The sequence below is a fragment of the Protopterus annectens genome, chromosome 9.part0 (genome assembly GCF_019279795.1).
Source record: "Protopterus annectens isolate FY-2018-M chromosome 9.part0, PAN1.0, whole genome shotgun sequence".
Classification (NCBI taxonomy): domain Eukaryota; kingdom Metazoa; phylum Chordata; order Ceratodontiformes; family Protopteridae; genus Protopterus; species Protopterus annectens.
In genome coordinates, this window is record NC_056743.1 from 909,101,796 (window position 1) to 909,122,999 (window position 21,204).

A 21,204-nucleotide genomic window follows, 5' to 3' on the forward strand; every position below is an offset into this window, starting at 1 on the left:
GATTGGCATCTGCTTTATCTAATAAAACTTTATAAGCAAAATATGTTATGAGTTAATGTGGTGAATTAAACTGTTTTTCTTCTATTTAAGTTTAGATGAGAAAGCCAGGAAAGTTGTCGTCTTCCTGTTGTACCTCTTCATTTTTGTGGTGGGACTCATTGAGAATCTCATTGTGGTATGGGTGAACTGGAGGAAGAGACATGCCAAGGAAAGTGTCAGCTTCTATATCTTAAATATGGCCATTGCAGATCTTGTCCTCATTTTGACAGTCCCTTTCTGGATAATGGATGTTGTTCTGGAGCATGTTTGGCTTTGGGGACGCTTTCTTTGCAAGTTCATCTATTTCATTTATTTAGTTGATATGTTCAGCAGTGTGTTCTTTTTGACATGCATGACCATTGAAAGATACCGACTAATGGTCTTGCCAACGCAGGCCTCAAGTACAAATCAAGAAAGGAACCGTAAGATCATTTGTGGCTGCATATGGGTTTTAGCTATAGTTCTATCAGTGCCAGAAAACATTCATGTAGATTTAATGGTCTGGGAAGATGCAGGTTGTTTTTACATGCCACCTCTAGATACATATGAAACTTGGGTAGTAGTAACTACATTTCTTACTGTCTTTGCTGGGTTTTTCATACCATTTCCAATAATTTTGATCCTGAATATTTTAATTGCAAGAGCTATTAAATCTAACAGCAATCTAAAGAGTCAGAAATCCTACAAAATTCTATATGCCTATGTGATTGCTTTTATCGTATGTTGGTTGCCACGGCACATGATAATTTTCCTAATCGGTGTAGATGAAGTGCTTTGGAGCCATTCTTGTAATGTTGCGATTGTCTTGTATTACTTGTACTCAATTGTTGAATGCATCTCCTTGTTGCACTGTGTGCTCAATCCTATTCTGTATAACTTTCTGAGTAAGGGTTTCAGAAATAACTTACTTAGGTCTGTTGTTAGGTTCGTCCCCAAAGAACATCTGACCAACAAGAAAGCAAAGGAATCATCAACATCAAGCACTAGGCATTCTGTGGTCATAACATAAGAAGAACTATATTTTAAAAATTGGTGTATGTAACTGGATGTTGCTAAGCTAGTGACCTTTGTAAGTATAATCTCCAGTTTCAAGAGACAGCAGCTGTATGCACAATTCTTTTTTGGGCAAAGTAAGTGGTATGAATTGCTTCATTATGGGAAAAATAATTCTAATAGTATTAAGCACATCTGATTTTTTTACCCCTTGATCCTTTATCCTAGGATGATTATTTATCTTGCCAGTAGCTAGTTCATTTAACCTCTTCTTTTGCATCTCTCCCCAGTTCCTTCCTAGCTTGTCCATGATGGACTGAGCAATGGATTAAAACTTGGAGATATCTGAAGTGGTAGCTTAGCTCTGTGAAGGTCACTAATCACCTTGTCAGATAAAGTCTAACTTTCCTCTTTGTTCCTTCCTGCCATCCTTACAGGAATGCTGGCCGTGATCATGACACTGACCTCTGTACATGTCAGAAAGTTCCTGCATTCTGTATTGAATAGCGTCTGCTATACTGTTAAATCATATCACCTGAATGTTATTAAGTGCTCTGACTGCACTGGAACATTGTACCCATCCACCATCAAAATGGGAAGGAGAATATGTTTAAAGATAGTTGTTAGTCCCTTACTCCAAACATCCTCCATGGATACAGGATCACAACAAAACCTGTGACACTAGCATAAAAAGGCAGAAGCACCACCACTCTATTTACTGTGTAATGGTCACTGTTGCATTTAATTAAAAAAATGTGCTCAAATGTAATGCACACTATATTTGTAGATCACTGTACAAAAATAACAGTCTTACACAATTTTCAAGCACTGAGTTATTTCAAGGAAAGATCAAGGATTATGTTAGGGATGCATGATTAATATGGGTAGGACTAGTCACTGTATGGATTAGAAGGGGGTTGGCATGAATATCATAGAACAAGGCTGAATTTTTGGTGCACCACAGTCCCTGGCATGGCAAGAAGAATTGGATTTATGGAAGGGATAGGTTATTTGGGAGAAAGCTCGGATTTTGCTAGTCAGAACATGGGGAAAGAGGAGACAGAATCAGGTCAAGACACGGTTATGTTAGCTTCTTGTTTTATATGTCAGGAATTCATAAAGGTTAGGTTAGAATAGATATTGCTTGGGGATAAAGCAAGGCCTGGTTTTGGGTTAGGGCTCCTCTAAGGTAAGGGAAGCATGGCTTATGTTAAGGCAAGTATGACACGAATATAAATTGTCGCTGCCTTAGTTAAAATGCTGCACAGTATGATTTGTACATAAGTAAGCATTATTTTGGCAGCAGAACATGCAGGTATTCAAAGTGGCAGGGCAAGAATTATGAAGAGGCATGACCTCTGATATTGTGGGGTGGTTTGGATTTGGGTTGTAGAATAACTTAGTATAAGGAAAGAGAGGTTTTATAGGGAATGAGAAGAGATTTGATTTAGGGTAAGCCAGGTGCCGGTATGGGTTAGAATATAGTACAAAGTAGTTCAAGCTGGAAGTACTACTTAGAATAAAAAAGGAGATGGCCTGGAGTTTGAGGAGAAATATCCTGATACAGGGAAAATGAATTACTTGGGTTAAGTTATTTAATGGCTTAGTATGGAGTACAAATATATTGGATTAAGTTACAAAATGATCTGGCAGAAAAAGAAAAGGGAAAAAAATAATGTTATGAAGAATGTGGTTAGGGTTAAGGCAAGGTATGGGCCAAGATCATTTAAGTCCCAGCTGATATGAGAAGTAAAACAAGTTATGGCCAGAGGTATCAGGTGTGTCATTTCTCTAATGATGGAGCATGGTATAGGTTAACATGTGATATTGTTTGGTGAAGAGAGCCATTATCAAACTTAACACTCCTGGTAAAGAGACCCACTTTTATATCTTACTATGTGCAGCTTGAGAAAAAGGAAATACATGATCATGCTTAAAGCTGAACTTGATTTTGGAATAGGAGCAGATATGACATGAAAAAGGAACAAAGTATGAGACATAAATTACAAAAAAATAAATATGAGGCTAGGCAATGTTGATATGCCATGAGCCAGGACAGATTTTGGATTGAGTATAGGTAGAAAATTTACTGAATTATGACTAACCAGCTGCTGGCCTGGGGTAAGGAAAATATGTTAGTGAGATGAGGAGAAGGACTACCCGAAGCAAGAACATATCACAGTTATGAACTGAACATAGCCTGGTGTACAGAAAGATATAGCCTAAGTTTGGAGATTGCAAGTCTGAACTGAAGAAAGGAATGGACTAACTGAAGACAGGAATGGCCAAAGTAAGAGCAAGGCACTGCCTGGGTTAAGGTAGTGTATGGCTTATCTTAACTGAATACATGACTCAGATTAGCACAAGGAGTGTGCAGACAGTCTTTAGATGTAACAAGTCATACATTAAAATAAATGTATGGCTTGGCTTAAGAAAACAGAAAACATAACATAGAGGAAGGAAAAGAACATTTTGAGTTATTGTGGAGTGCATAATTTTGTATGGTTAGTTATGAATATGGCCAAGACTTTGCCTGGCCTTCACGAAGCATGAACAGCTTGACTGAGTTAGGTAAGGAGATGAGTTAAGTCAAAGTCTGACCTTGGAGAATGAAACATTAGACTAAGTTAGCATGCGGCCCACAACAAGGAAATACATAGCTTAGGTTAGTAGAACATTACATGATATAAAAAGGCATTGCTTGGATTCAAAGAAAAACAGTGCCAGATGTAAATAAGAACATGGATTCTGCTAACATATGGTATGCTCCAAGGAAAGTTTTTCTGTGGATTAATGTAAAAACAACAAATCTGTGAACCTGATTACAAATTTCCTAAGTATAGGAAGGACAGGAAAAGATAAAGTTGTTCACTTCTCAGCCACTCAAAAAATCATGCAGCCATTTGATGCCTTCCAGTAATCTTTTAATTCAGCCAGGGAGGGGGTGGCGTCATAAGCAGACATCACTTGGATTTGTAACGCCTCTAGCTCTCCTTCAGTTTATGAGGATTGCCTCCCTGTGCTTGTGCATATATCAAAACATATGTTCAAAGAGGCACTAACTTGTGAATGAAAGTACCGTGGAGCAGTTCCAGAGTACTTAAATTAGGATAAAGGCATACAAAAACTCAAAACTCATTTTTTATTTCAGTGTGTTATACCTAGTTATCTACAAACAACTATGCTACACTGACAATGTCACAGTGAAATTCTGTATCCCCTTTGGCAAATACACATCACATGATTGTGATAAATCAGGTAACCATTTGATATTCTAAGACTTGTTAGTGACAGTCCCTAAATGAGCATCAAGAAGGCATGTTTCAGTAAAGTGAACAGGAACCAATGAGTCTGAATAGGCTCTAAAGTACATTACATCAAAAACAATCATACTTTCTAAAGTACATGCATCATATATAGGCAGCTTTCAGTACTGCCCTTAAATAGTGCAATAAAAGGATATACAGGAAAGATTTTACAGTTATACTGTCTCAGAAAGTTGAATAAAATCTGACATTTCAGCTGATAATCACCCAACAATTACTTGTGTTCACATGGGATGGCTGTAGACTTCAGCTCAACAAGTCTAATAGTAAATATTGTTTTATGCTACAAGTCCCGCTCTTTGATAGAATATTTTATGACATGTGTCAAAGCTGCTGTTTAGAAACTGGTAAACAGTGTACAGGCACATAAATAAAAACCAATGAATTTGATTATGCTGGTAAAGGCAACATTATGCATGATATAAAATTATTTTTGCAAAACAATTCTATATCTGTGTAGTATGCATGATTCTGCCAAGCAATGTTTATAGCCAAACATTAAATAAAACGTATGTACAAGTCTGTGGTCTATGAGGTTTCTAAACATTTGTGCAAGGAATGTATCTTGTTTCTCTCAATGGCTTTAAAGTACAGCACCTTGTGACATTTGCTGCATTTAATGAGATAGTCATTATATCTTGCAGGTATATTTGCTTTCATGGTTCAAATGATATAAGATACATGCTTACAGATGGAAAGATGTTATATTAATGATTAAAAAACAAAAGCACTGAACTGGTAACATTTAAGATTGGGCCCATAAACATGGTGTGGAGTTAAACTGGTAGAACCACATATCAGAACCTTGAATGTTTGATAAAGGGACCCATGCACAATGGAGTAATAACATAAAATACAACCATGTATAAAGAGAAGTCCAGATATGCAGGGTATATCCAAAAGGGGAATCAGTAGCAACGTCCATGACTCATAAGCCTGTGAATTGTAGGCTATACTGTGGAGTAGAGATAGGCGACTAGAGAGATGTAGTTGTGAATATTCACTGCAAACCGCTGCAGCTCAGCTCCTGAAGTGCAAAACATGGTGATGTGCTACTCAGCACAACATAGCAATGACATTATCATTAGATTGGAATGACATTGGCTAAAACACAGCTTTTAATAATTGGATGCAGAGGCACATTCTTGTGCAGACAGACTACACACAAACACACAGCCACAACCACAACTGTCCCACCCTACATACAGTGACACAGCTGAGCTCCCATCAATGGGAACACTTAGTCAACTTGATCCTCATTACTATATATGTCAGAGCTGTGCAATCTGAAGTTATGGGCATGGAGGTAAACAGTTTCAAGAATTACTTTTACCCATGATTTGTAATAAGCTAATTTTTTTTTATGAATCACACATTTCTATAACTGTGGATGAATGCATATGGCAGTGATCTGCAGAAGACTTTCTCTCATGCCCCCCTGTGCTGTTTGCTGGCCACCCCCTTAAAAAAAATAGACACACACTGTGGTGTACAGTCTGCACCTTTAATGTGCTTAATATGATCACCCCCTACAGGCAAACAAAGCATTTATAACCCTCTACTAATGCATATTATACATAAATGTGTGATTCATGGAAATATTGTGTAGCCATGTCATTAATGTGATCCATGTTTTTGCCATGCTAATGACATGACCTCATACTAAACACTGTGCGCACAACTGTTTTACCTGAGTGCTTAATATGTTTATAAATATGGTGGTAAAACTTTAATAACCAATTTATAAATAAATACAATAAGCATTTGAACAGTTGTGTCCTTTAGGTCATATAAAACAAAATGTTAGAATGTGTAATGAAATTTCAGATAGTACTGATTTAATGATCCCATACTACTTTTTTTTAACTTTAATATAACAGACCTCCATCATGAAAATGAAATGCTTATTGAATTTTGCAAATTTATTACTTGTTTTTTTAAGATGTCCATTATTTGAAGTTATTGGATATGCCTTTATATGCATGTGTGCATTTTGCTTCTAAAGAATATATAGGCTTATTTAGTTAATTTTGAAATTTTACATAGGATGTAACCTATTTTGCACTCTGTTGGTCAAATGTAATGCACAGCATATTTGTAATTATGCTTTTTTAAACACCCTTACTGATTGTTATACACACCTTAGGTTTGAAAAGATGACTGTGTATGATTAGAATTTTTGGCTTTGTTAGTCTACAAGTCTGATGGTCATAGTAGAACAACATTATTTAGAAAATCAGTTATTATTAGCTTTCTAACATATAGATGTGCTCATCTAAATCATATTAAAAATAATGTCCATACAAGTCAGCTTTTATGGGTGATGTACAATACAAAATAGTTTAGGGCTAATATGAAAGATTATTTTCTTAAGATAGATTGCCCTGAATAAATACTGGAAACTACTGCCTCTCCTGTCTGTGTATAGTTAAAATGGAATACTTTATGCCATGTGTTCAGCCTGGTGAGGTTATTGAAATGCATCCTTCAGATTTCAAGAGCGATGACATATAATTTGTGCTGAGATATTCACCTGTTCATACAATGGTTGAGAATGTAATTAAGAATAATTGGTCTTTGCTTCTAACCAACTACAAGGTTGCTACAGTGATGGCTGATTGTCAATGTTTTTCTTACAAGAGTTACACAACTTAAAAGAGATTGTTAAAAGTAATATTAGCAAACAAGACAGTTTTATCAAATTAAAATGCACTTTTATATCTTATTTATGTCACACTTGCAAATATATGGATGTGCAAAGAAATGTTTACATCTGGATATAGAAAAAAGTGTTTTATATATGGTCACTGCATATCAAATGTGGTGCTTATATGTAGGAAAGATGGACAGACTGTTACTTATATATATTACAGAACATCTTCAAGCTATACAGAAAAGTGATTATAGCAATACCCTATGCACACACATGCAGGATTCTGATCTTAATTGTAGTTATGTTTTTTTTCAATTTTTATTTAAAAATACTTTTTCTGGAAAGTATTTAGATCTGTTAGCACATTCAGAGTCAAGGTGGTAATGTGAATTAAATGTGTCTTGGGGAAGATGTTAAATTATTCTTTTTCCATCAAATCTTTCCTATAACTAAGAGGAATTAGCCAAGACTAAGGTTCAGATACTGTCTGTTATTACAAAGTAAGTGATCTGTTTGCATACAGGAGTATGTCACATATTGCAGCTTTTTTACTTCATGTGACTTTTAGAAAGACACATCTGTTCAAAAGCTTATCTTGCTCAATTTGTGTATTGGTTATTAAAGTTTTAAATAGTACCAATTTGGTGTTGCTATATTATTTATTTATTTAATTTCATTTTCTGATATTCACTGTCAACCATTTGTACTTTGAACTGCATTTTAATCCACTAAAGTTTTTTTTTATATATATCTTATGTTTTACTCTTGATAGTTAAATACTTTACCTGGTATCCTTGTCAAAATCCTCCTTCACTAAAAAAATAATCCAAGCAATGAATACATACTGATATAAGAGCGGACTATACCGTTCACTGCTATGAAGTCACTGCCATATTGTCACTGCACACATATGGGAAAAGGACAGATGCTGAAAAATGCATGTAGAATTTGGGATTTCTGAGAAGCTGATTACATTTTTGTCAGACAACTCTTTACTGATATTCTTATGCAATTTCAAAATCAATTCCATTTCACACATACCTCTGTCCTAGGCAGCAATTTCTAAACTCTCTGGGACATATTCAGGGATTTTCAGAAATGAGAAGTGCCAGCAAAGTACTACTCAGCACGATATAATGTTTTTTTTTTAACTTTCCATGTTTCATGGAATGGGTCTGGATGTGCAACTAAACTAAATGTTATTATACTAAGTGCAATAACATTTAGTTTAAATAAGTAGCTAGCTACATAATCCTTATTCTGTGAAACTGTGAATGCTTAAAACCTACTTGATTGTGCTTTGTCAGTGCTATTCATTTCTGAATACCCCCCTGGTGTATATGGGTTCCTATACATTGGTCACATATTCATAATGATACTAAAATGCAATAATCAAATTACATTTATCTTCTGTCTGACATTATTACACCAATATAGTTTAAATTGTTAACTAGCAAATTTTAGAATAACTTTTTAACAGAATATAATCAGGCTTCACATAACATAAGTTAATTCACAGAGAAAAAGTACAAATAATAACATAACAACAGGAACAAGAGACGATGTGGGCAAGTCCCTAACTCCCCTCCCTTCTTCTTCATACAAAATTAAAATATTAGTTAATTTACAATGATGAATGTGCTGATATAATCCAGTCCTCTTCTGCAACATGAAATCCTGCTTAACCCAAACTGAGTGTTTATACATTAACTAAGACAGCAAACTATTGACATATTTATTCCAGGATACTTCATAGTACACTTTTGATTGGGATGTAAGTCATGCATTAGCAGTGATATACCCTCACCAGATCGTGATGCAACTATCTTACATTTAGTAGTTATAGCTTTTCATGCAAATGTCATAACAATATTTAAAACAGCCTTTTCATACTTAATTGCATGTATTAATCTACCAAACTGCAGCATTTTCCACCAAGCATCCCATACAAAATAGTTTTCATTCCTCTTTTAAATGTATATAATTAATAACAGAACCACAGTATATGTTCACATGTTCTCTAATCCCATGTCTCAAGTGTCAAACACAGAGAATTCACTGCTTGTTGCATTTTAATTAGTCTACAAGGAGTATAAAAATATGTATGCAAACTATTTCATGCAAAAATTCTAAAATTCTAAACCTCCTAGAATAATTAGTATATCTCAGTAGCTGACATATGCATAAACAAGTGGACAAATGAATTTCAATATCCAGCAAGTTTTGACATCCTTCCGCGGTGGTGGTGCTGTGGTAGCGTTGTCGCCTCACAGTAAGACGCTGTCCGATTCGATTCTCAGCTAGAGACTGGAGTTCCGCTGTGGCGACCCCTGACCGGGAAAAGCCGAAAGGCCCAAACAAACACAAGTCTTTTCAAACCATCTATTTTAGGGGTTTGTAAGGCTCTACCTGTTCTACTCATCAACTAATTAAAAAGTGGGTTTCACCTCCAGCTTCCAATACTGGGAAATGAGAAACAAGTGAATATAGAGAACAATGAGAAAGTCAGCCAAAATGATTGGATGCCAATTAAAAAAGGATGTACAACAGAGCATGGAAAGCAGGATTGTCTGCATCTGCTGGACAACCACTTACAAAACAAATGTGACAGAATTTTTACAGTGACTTAAGTCTAAGTCTAGCAGTGGCGGCTTGTGACTTCAAATTAAAGGAGAGCTGCAGGAGACAGCTGAATGGGTAGTGTCAATGGGAAGGGGTGTGGTCAAACAGAAAGGGGTGGAGCTATGCTCAAAACTACAACTAGAACTTTAATTAAATATGCTGCCCTGAGTGCCAAACTGTCATTACGAGAGTCCAATCAAGACAAAATGAAGTGTAGAAGAAGAAAATATTTCAATGCATTGGTTACATGACTTACTTAATATCTAGATGGAAACACAAAGGTTGTGAGGCATGAAAAAATAAATTACTTTTTAAATACATTACTGGAATGCCAGTCAAAATCAAGTATAAAAAAAGCAGTGCTCAACTCAAACCACTTCTCCTTGCACTGCAGTTCTAATTATAATTTATATTCAGCTTTATAAAATGACCAAGTAACATGCTGAAAGTAGCAATCTCTGTGATACCCCCACTTGTAAAAATGTTTCTTATCCAAAAAAGACCTGCTACCTGACAACAACTGTCTACTTGTTTCATGGTGAAGACATGATCAAAGTAAAAAATGAACAGCAAACAAGAAACAAGCTCAAGATAAATTATTTAAAGGATTACTGCACAAGTTATGGACCACACATGATAGATTGGCATTCTGTTTAGTTTACGGGTAAAGCCTGCAAAGATGACTGTAAGTCTCCAACAAATGTAATGAGCTTCTGAACATACTGTAATCCTGTCCTTTATTACAAATACTGTCATATGTATTTTAATACCTAAGGCTTATACGTTATCTAGTTATGTAAATATTCTCTGCATGGCAACAACAAAAAGTCTTTCAGTGTTGGTAATTATTTAACAGTATGCTTATTAAAGCTTTCTTGCATCTTACAATCTCCGACAAGCTTACCTGATGGTCATTAAAGCACTGCTACTTAACCACAGAGCAACAGGGCACTGGGACAGCATGCATTTTCTAAATAATAATCATAAATCAACAGTATAAAAATATGACAGAAAACCAGAACATTCTGCAAAATCAAGGACAGATGAAAAGCCACGGTCGCACTTGTGGTCTACCTTGGATGGGGGAATACTCTGCACACTTGTACTGCATAACTGCTCCTTGCCTTGCTTGGACACATCCATTGCCACTACAATGGGGAGTGAGGAGCAACAAGTATGACACTATTTGAAATGTCTCTGGCTGACGGTGATGGCTCTGACACTCATACCTCTCAACCTCAGAGCAAGAAATCTGAACAAAGCCATACATAGAAGTGGGACACAGTCCCAAAAATGAGGACAAATTTTAAATATTGCTCTTAGGTCTTGCATAAGTATGAATTTTCTGAAGGGTATGAAATGTGAAACTCAAATGTCTGCCATTTTTTTCCTAACTTCAATCTTTAATGATTTGCCACTAATTTGCCAGAAAACCACAATTTTATGAAAAACAGACCAAAATGTGAGGCAAAAATATAAAATTGCTAGACAATACTGCTGGGAACCTGTCAAAGAAGGGACACCTTTTTAATATTAGTACTGTTAACTTGAGCAGCTGACAAAATAAGAGCATTTACGTGCATTTCTGAAATAAAAGCAATCTATAACTCTGATCATTACAGTTATTTATAATTGTAAACCCTCCATGTTTTCTTCCCAAATTGCCATTTTGCGGAGGGATTATTAGGGGGAGAGCAACATTTTGAGCCAAAACTGGGGACAGTTGAGAGGTTTGGATATTCCTAATTCTGTAAAGCAATTTATTTGCAGGTACCTCTCAACCTCTTAATGCCGGAAATCTGGACAAGGCAAAATATATTGGGGGAACATACAAACAGTACTAAAAATTGCTCTTGTATAAACTTAAGACATTTGATAGAATAACCAGTCTTGCTTTAGCATGCATTTTTCTGAAGGTTATGAAGTCTGAAACTCAATGTCTGTCATTATTTAGTGACTTCATACCTAAATGATTTGTCAGAAAACCACAAATTTTATGAGGAACAAACCAAAAATAAGAAGCAAAAATCTATTCATTCTGCAAAAATCTGGACAGTTGACAGGTATAGTTCAGCCGGGGCTGTCTTTGAGTTTGCTGCCCTTCCCTCTTCACAAAATCATGGTCGATTGGAACATCCCCCCTGGAGTCATTCCAATGTCCCATTCCTTGGTTATTTTGCCCCATTTACCATAAACACTGTAATGTGCATACTGCTTTACTTCTGAGATGATTTGGATTTCATTTGAAAGTTTTATTTTGCATTTTACAGCACAAACACTAATAGATATCTGCTAAACAAAGCAATGCATCCTTACAATGAAAATAGACCTAGCATTAAAACTTCTCTACCCTTGAAACTCACATTTATTGAAACAGCATTGAAACCCACATTCAAAGAAAATACATTTTGCCAATGGCAGATAAAGATTAACTTTGGGCTGTTTTCAAATCATAGGCCCCTTGAACATGAAGCATACACGTGCTCTTTGATACACCTTCCTGATTGTATTAAATTATATTCCTTGTACAATACAGTACAGTTGTTAGAGAGCATTTTACATTTATTGTTTTGAACATTTTTCCAGTAAACAATGAAACAAAATGCATGCACCAATAATGACAAAACTGCCCAATTCAGAACATTTCCATCATAAAAGTCTACTCAAACTTCTACAGTGCACCAGTATCAGTAAATATGCACAATCTCTGAAGAAGTAAGTCATCTAAATAATTCCACATTAAAGAAATCTGTAACTAATGAAGAGGTTGCTGCTAGCAAACAACTTTATATGTCATTGTTTAATTTACAAATAAAGTGCTTGTTGCCCTTGAGGAATAAATTGCCTATGTTGCATTAAAAAAATAAGGTAGTAACAGTGCAATAGGTAATGGATGGCAAATTGATAACAGGTTCATAGTTACCAGGTATCTTCACCAAAAAGGACTGCAGCATCCACCCCTTTACAACATAGTACAGTATCAGCAATGCATCTACTTACTGTGGGAGTAGAACCCACAGCCTTCTGTATCAAAAGCAAGTACACTACCTGTTGTGTTATTAACAATGCAAGCAGACTCAGCATAAGCAGCACTAAACTTTTGTTCCCCTGCAGCTTCCAGCTCCTTGTAAAATCTACTAGACACTCAGCTGTATCTCTGAACTTTGCAGCAGAAGAAATCTGGAAAAAGCCAAAATTTATTGGGGGGGAGAAAAGCCTAAAAAAACAGGGTCACATTTTAAATAATGCTTGTATAATGTTGGAAAGTTGCTAGAATAAAATGCTGTGTTACCACCATACATTTCACTGCCAAGTCTTGAATCCAGGGGACCCTGTGAAAAAACAGTCAGAGCAACATACCACTATGCCAAATCAGCTGTTTAGTGAAAGAGAGGAAGACTGAAACTTAAATGGCTACCATTTAGTGAATTCAGTTCTCACTATAGCTGTCAAGCTGTTAGCATAAAACACCTGAACAAAGCCAATAATGGGGGAATAAGCTACCAAACATATGCAGTGAATTCAGTTCTCACCATAGCTCTCAACCTCTTAGCAAAAAACACATGGACAAAGCCAGTAATGGGGGAATACAGCTCCCAAACATATTCTGTGAATTCAGTTCTCACCATAGTTCTCAACCTTAGCACATAAAACCTGGACAAAGCCAATAATGGGGGAATACACTCCCAAAAATAGGGACACATTTCAAATATCCCTGTTATAATCTTAGAAAATTGCTAGAATAAAAAGGTTTTGTGTTACCATATCCTTTCTGAAGAATATGAAGTCTGAAATTCAAATGCCTGTTATTTTTATTTATTTAACACTTGTTAACCAGGAAAGTCTGACTTGGAACAAAAGCCAATTTTCAGCAGAGGCCCAGGGAGAAACACTCCAGACACATGTCTTTGTAAGATGGGAGGACATGCAGACTCCACACAGAAGGCACCCCAGCCAATAATCAAACCAGAGAACCTGTAGCTGTCAGGCAACAATGCTACCAGTGCACCACTGCACTACTGACTTTGCAAGGAAAACAAACATACAAAAACCACAGATTTTATGAGGGACAGAACAAATATGAGGCAAAAATCTGCAATTTTTTTACAAATGGTGGTGGTTAGGGAATTCAGGCCCTTGCCACCTGCACCCAAGGTACAGGGTTCAAGCCTGAGGTATTCTCTACTCACCACCATGTGTTCTCTCTAGCCACCAGTATATAGCAACTAGGGCATTTTACACACACACACACACACACACACACACACACACACACACACACACACACACACACACACACACACACACACACACACACAACCTGAAGGTCCCATAGCGGCTAAAATGCACCTCGGTTGCGGAGTGGCTAAAAAGCAACAGTCCTGAATTAGTTCCAGTCTCCTCAGTCCCATTACACAGTAAAAGCAGTACCTGAAGGTCCCATAGTGGCTAAAACGCAGTCTCCTCCATCACAGAGCAGCTAAAAAGCAGCAGTCCTGAATTAGTTCCAGTCTCCTCGGTCCCACAACACAGTAAAAGCAGTCTCCTCAGCCCACACAAGCTAATGGCTAGTTTCCGGTTCTCCTGGCTGGCTGGTTTTCCCCATGAGAGTAGGCTAGAGGCTCCAGGCTGCAGACGATGCAGTCCAGTGTCCTTCTTTTCTATGCGGTCATCACCGCACAGACTTCTGGGCTGTAGGGCAGAGATGCCTTTCTCCCCTATCCGGACTGCCTGACACAGCAGTCTGGAGTTCTGCGAGTACCAGGAACTCCAGGCATGCACGCGTGGAGTTCTGGGACTCGCAATTTTGGTTTTGTTTTATTTTCTTTTTTCTTTCTACAGGTGGGGGGGGCTGCAGTCCTGCAGTCCTATAGCACGAGCCACCCCTGAGTCTAAGATGGATTGAGGTATGTGATGCACCATAAAAAGAAAGGAAAAGAACAAGTATTTTGATGGAACTAAGTTTGGCAATGGAGAAAGAAAGTAATAGTTTGAGGGAAAGAGATAGACAAAATAAAGAAGACAGGTGAGAGTCAAAAAGAGATCTGAAAGATGATATGTGGCTAAGTAAATATATAGATCATAAAATTTATTATCAGGGAATTCTGTAAGAAGATTTAGAATGCATGTACAGGATGTACAACAGAGCATGGGATGCTGAATTGTCTGCATCTGCTGGACAACCACTTACAAAACAAATGTGACAGTATATTATCAGGGAATTCTGTTTGTTTGTGTCTTTTGGCTTTTCCCGGTTAGGGGTCGCCACAGCAGAACTCCGGTCTGCTAATAATTGGCAGTAGCTTTTATGTGCTGGCTTGCCGGGCCTAACACACAACCTTCAAGATTTAATGAAAGCTCTAAGGAAGAGCAGAGAAACACCATTGTTCTGATGGAGCAGGCAATTATTGATTAAAATTCCATAGAAGCCATTAAAGTAGAAATAATCACATTGACTGAGAGAAGGAAACAGACAGAAAATAGAATTATCAGAATATATCAATAAATCAAAACTGAAAATCAAATGAGTTTAAAGGCAAAGAGGAACAGGATAGAAAAAACAAACAGGAGTCAGAAGAGTGATAGATAATTGTAAAAAAGAAGCATACATTGGTTTCAGACGTTAGGAAGATGGAAAGAAAGAAGGATAAAAAGGAGACATTAAAAAGAAGAACAAGGGGGCATACTCAATAGATGAAAGGAGAGAGAGAGAGAGGTAATGGAAGGGGAAGAAGAAAAAAGTAAGGATGGAAGTCAAGTGAAATTAATTGGAAACAGAATTCAGCTTAGACAGTTAAACGGATAAGGTAGGAGGAGAACAAGAAGACAAACCTGAAGTGAAAAGAATGGCAATTAAGAATCTTGGAATTGAGGAGTAAAGGAAGTCCATAATAGTACAGAGGATCCTCCTTAACCAATATTCAGTGGAGACCAGGAGAAATCACACAGCTGTCTAAATGTAATAAGACAAATAATAAAACAGGCCATGGAAGAGGTGGCTTCTTTCCCAGAGATCCATAAAGCAAAGGCAGGTTTCATCCAAAGAACAAGAATGGTAGAGAGGAGCAGCAAGGTTAAGTGACAAGATGGAGATAATTTGTGAAAAAGAAAGGTGGGCATTAGGAAAACAGAAAATAGGTTTGAAGGAAAAGTAATGGAACATCATAGATTATACTTCTTTGCAAGTCTAGTAAATCTGGTGTTGTAGGACATCATGGAAGGCATAGATATTAAGGAAATAGATTAAACTAATAGCAAACTATCCACACAGGTAGTATTATTTTCAAAATAAGACATATCAAGGTACACCTTACAATGTAAAGAATATACTGAGTTGTATGGCTGGGAGATTGAGTATCAATAAAATAATGATGAGCATGAAAAGAATCAGAGAGGAAATACCGAGGAGGACCAGGAAGTCAGTAAAAGAAACCCCAAATAGAAGTATTCTTCCCTGTATAACATCAGTTTTGGAATATGAGACACCATTAATGTTAAAAGGTTTCTTATATCTTTCTTTGGAGTTATATTGGGAAAAGAGATTAATAATAGCAATTTCAACTGAACAAAGAACGTAAATTTTAACATGAGGGTTTATTGTGCTTAGGCTAAGAAGGGTTAAAAAACTAAATATGCTGAAAATATGTAGAGCAGAGTGGGATGACAAAGAGTAACATATGAACTTTTGATGACTAAAAAATAACAATAAAATAATAGTCCCAAGTAGGCAGACTACTAATGGGGAACTAAGCATAATGTATTAGCTTAATGAACAAAGGCAAAATATAAAGATATCTAGAATTATATTAAGGATTTTGACATTGTAAATTTCCAAGAGACATGGGTGGAAAAGGTGGAAAGTTTTAAAGCACACTTTTAAAATTTTGGGTGGCCTTCGGAAAAAGTGAGAGAAAACAGGGTATACCTAAAGGTGGGATTATAACATTATTTAAGTTCACAAATGGCTTAATGATGAAACATTAACAATGAAAATATGGTTTTGTCAGATATAAGTGGTAAACGGGAGACATTCTGTGCTGAATCTGTATAATTCTTTGGGGAAAGATTAGTGAAAAGAAAGGCAGAGGCTGTGAAATAGACTACACACATACAGACACATGCACGTAAAGATATATATATATATATATATATATATATATATATATATATATATATATATATATGCGTCCCATTTAGATGATCAAAGTCTTAGAACTTTGAATTTCATATAGCCTTTGAACGTTTTAAAGAGAGATCTCCATACAGTGAGGAATGGGAAATTTTCCCTTTTCCTCGCTGTAGTGCAATATTGGAGTTGGTATATTTAAGTAGCACGGGGGTGCAGGGGGGCTTGCCCCCCTGCGGAAACATCCAGGATTATTTTGTTTTGTTTTTGTTTTATTTTAGGTGTTCAAAGTCTTAAAACATTGATCATATGGTGTTGGCCATATGAAATTCGAAGTTCTAAGACTTCAATCATCTAAATGCGACCTATATATATATATATATATATATATATATATATATATATATATATATATATATATATATAGTGTCAATAGGAGTTGTGAAATAATTACTTATGGTGACTTCAGTACCAAAATGGCAAAATGCAGTAACTATGAAAAACAACTGAAGAAGAAGCTGCAATAGCATCACAAAGGGAAAAATTCCTTTCTATGACCCAGACAGCCCTGGTTGTATTAGTGTATCAAAAGCTTGCTTACTTAGCAGGTGAGGACGATTATGTCCCTTCCCAAGAGTGAGGAGGTAGGTCTGGTAGTTGTAGCCACCATTTCACAGACATAATCCCTACTGTGGGGTTGACTGAGTCGTACCTGGGATGATGCAGGGATGATGGCATGGTCACCCAGGCTGGTAACTGATGACTGTGCATGTGGGAGCATGACATAATGAGTTAGAGTAAAATGGGTGGCCCCAATGGTCATGTAGGTTATTGCAATTTACAAAAAAAAAAAAAAAAAAAACTCTCACAACTAGGATGCTGGTGAGAGCACCACCTGAAATTTGTAATAGCAGCACAACATCTGAGCAATATATAGAGGATTATAATTGTGTATCTGCTAATAGTCAAGTAGTTAACTGTTTAAGATGTGGATATCAATAAGTTTACCTCCAGAACAAAGAAACGCAAAGCTGAAAAGATGGAGATGAATCATTACATCTACGTTAAGAACATTTAACAACTGAGTTATAAACAGATAGTCATAAGCATTTTTGCAGCACTTGAAACTTTTGCTGCACCAGTCTACTACTATTGCAGAAAAAAACTATAGGAGCACAAAGTGTTTTACAGCTTTGGAGTCTGTAAAACACTTATTGGTACCACAAAGACATCAGACAGAATCTGTGTCCGTAAGATGAATGTACAGCTTTAAAAGCTGTTAGACACTTCACTGCTCCACACTTTTTTGTGGGACAGCTAAGTGCTAAAACGTTTTTAAAGCTGTTTTAGTTACTCACCACTGTTCTGTGTGGCTGGCAGTGGCTGCCATTATGTTCTGTTGTGAGTTTAGAAATTAGCAGTGCTGAGAAATGCGTCTCAAAGTTATCTTTTCCCAATATACGGTGCATAATCGTGGTGTTCCATGTACTACAAGTATATTAGAAATATTTATAAGGACAAACATTTATTTATTGACATTTGTTTACCAGAAAAGTCTGACTGGGCAATAATCCATTTCCAGTGGAGGCCCAGGGAAAAAGCTCCAACATATTACATGAAAGCAAAACAGAAGAATATAGCAAATATAAACATTTTATATGGATTGTTTTTCAGAAGTACAATATAATATAACAGAGTTGTAAAGGTTGTCATTTCACAAGTATACTGCAATACAATATAATACAGAATAACCACATAAATAGTAAAATTGTCTAGTGAGAGAACTAAGCTGCCTGTATGCCAGCAAAGAAGAAATTTAAGAGAACCAGAAAAAAATTATCCAGAAAAGGTGAAGCAAAAATACTGACAGAGAAGGATCCAGCAGCTGTTCAGCAAAATCAGTTCAAACTTTAGCTTTTGTAAATAAGAAATCTTCCAGTAATTTGGGGAAAAAAATAAATCAGATGTACTCAGAGGTGATTAAAATAAATGAAACACTGAAGAAATATATTAATTCACATAAAAGGCTGGAAAGAATAGTAGAAACTGGAAAAACTGCAAAAAAACAGAGGTTGAAATGAAGAAAAGGCTGGCTGAATATGAGGTTTCTAAGAGCTGTTTCAAGGAATACATAAGCAGGATTGTAGGCAAGAGTTAAAGTGGGAGGGTACCTCTCTGATAAGTTATGCTTGAACAGAGGAAACAGGCAGGTGCATCTTCTTTTCCCTTTGCTATTTTCTTTATATTTAGAGCCATTGGCAAAGAAAATAAGGGACTCAGAAACTCAGGGATATAATTGGTGTGGTAATCAAGAAAAGTTGGCTTTATTTCCAGATAATATTATTTTGTACGTGATAAATCCAGGAAAGGAAATTTCAGTGCTCTGGAACATTTTCAGACTGTTTCAAGTCTTTACTGGAAATAAAATTAATGAAGATAAAACAAAGGCTATAGCCATAAATTATGTACCTGTTGTTGTTGTTGTTGTTGTGTGTTTCGGCTTTTCCCGGTTAGGGGTCACCACAGCGGAACTCTGGTCCGCTAATGATTGGCAGTGGATTTTTACATGCCAAGTTGCCATCCCTGACGCACAACTTTCAACGAAGGTATGCCCATTCACGCATGTCTCCACACAGAAGACGCTCTAACTGGGAATCGAACAAGTATAACGTCTTACTGTGAGGCAACAACTCTACCGCAGCACCACTTTAATAATGCTGTACTGTACCGTAATTAGCCAGAAACAGTGTATGCAATGAGACTGAGAAACGAAAGTCTTAATTACCCAAGCTTGTGCTAAATAGGTATCAGTCTCTCCCTTATGGACCAAGTCTTGTACATTTAGAATTAATTTTCCAAACACTGTAGTTTATTTAATAAGGTTTTATTAGATGTTCACAATATCCAAATACTGTTTCCATTAACAGTACTGATAAACAATTTAAGTTGCTGCACATTATTGTGATTGTCTTGAACAACGTAAACTGACAAAGTCTCTAGATGACCTGTTTTCTGTAATCAGGCTTGAGTGTTTGTCATCTTTTCTGACGTAACAGGTCAAACAAACGTACTAACCTTAACTGCCCTGCAATTCTGAACACAACATATTATATTGCTTCAGTCCTGTAAATTATTTACTTTTTCTAACCTTGGTCTCAGGCTTTGTCGTGTATGTGCAAAGAACATCCTGTAAAGTTTTATCTTTTCCTTGAGAAAAGAACATAACAAGAACTGCCTGAATCTTCCCTTGAGAAACTATTCCAACAAAGTTAACATTCAGGGGATGATTCTTTTGTTTCTGCTTTTCTAAAATGTATACATAAATGAAACAGCATTTCTAGGCTTATTTTATTCTTTAGTCTATCTAATAAGTACTGTACAATGAAAAACCGTGATCTGACAGTTGCCCCTGAGGTCCCTGATGAAAGTCTACTGGGACCTACTTCTGTAGTTAGTTTACATTTATATTGCTAACTACTATATTTAGCTTTATGTTACTTAACTTATAATCAGAAAAAAAAATATTTGGCAAACCTGCAATTTTAATTTTGGTCAGTAGGTGTCAATTGAGCATTTATGACCTGTTTGGATTGAAGTCTTAAACTTGCAATTTTAAATTTGACCACTAGGTGTCACTTGAGCATTTATAGCTTGTTTGGATTGAAATTTCTTAACTTTATTCATTGATAGGAATCTTAAAACCATCATTTTTTGCACATAACACTTGCTTAGGGATTCTTTGGATGTTTTGGTCAGATTTGACCAAGATCTAGCCACCAACAACATTGGTTTTCTTACCATTGATGTTGTTGATTTATTTACTTGTATACCCCAAGACATTGGTATGGAGTTTTTTAATGAAATTCTCCTAGAATACAATTTTTTAACTAGTACTAACATTAGATTATTATCAGAGCTTATGAATATAGTTTTTGATCTTTTTTTGAGGGAGAGTTTTACAAACAAATTTGCAGGGTAGCCATAGGGGCAGCTTGTGCACCCACATTCATGAACTTAGTTATGTATTATTTGGAGACTAAATATGTGTTACAAGACAATCCTTTTTTCAAAAACTGTGTTATGTACCTTAGATACTTGGATGATTTGTTCATCCTTTGGAAGGGTGCTGATGAGATTGTTAAATATTTTATTACATACTTGAATAGTACCACCAACTTTTTGAGGTTTACATACATTTATCATAAGGCATTTGTCAACTATTTAGATATTAGAATTTCACTCAAAGAAGGAAGATTTATCTCCAACATTTATAGGAAACCTACTTTTACTGGCTCCTATCTTCACTTCTAGAGTTACCATCCCTTCAAGCAAAAAATAGGTATAGCAAGGAGGCAATTTATAAGACTGTCACGTATGATTTCTGATGACACTTTGTTCCTATTGAAGGTTAACAAATTAAAAGAAATGTTCCTTGAAAGAGGTTA

At 36.2% G+C, this 21,204-nt stretch overlaps 2 protein-coding genes across 3 annotated transcripts in view; one reads left to right on the forward strand and one right to left on the reverse strand.

Moving 5' to 3' along the window:
- Positions 1–7,647, forward strand: part of LOC122811659 (G-protein coupled receptor 182-like) — a 90,483-nt gene extending 82,836 nt beyond the window's left edge. Inside the window, exon 3 of the mRNA XM_044083651.1 lies at positions 91–7,647. Within this exon, the coding sequence (XP_043939586.1) occupies positions 91–1,048 (958 nt within the window). The 3' untranslated portion in view covers positions 1,049–7,647. The remainder of the gene's footprint in view (positions 1–90) is intronic.
- Positions 1–21,204, reverse strand: part of ZBTB39 (zinc finger and BTB domain containing 39) — a 614,376-nt gene that overhangs the window by 46,554 nt on the left and 546,618 nt on the right. The gene's annotated exons all lie outside the window — the stretch shown is intronic.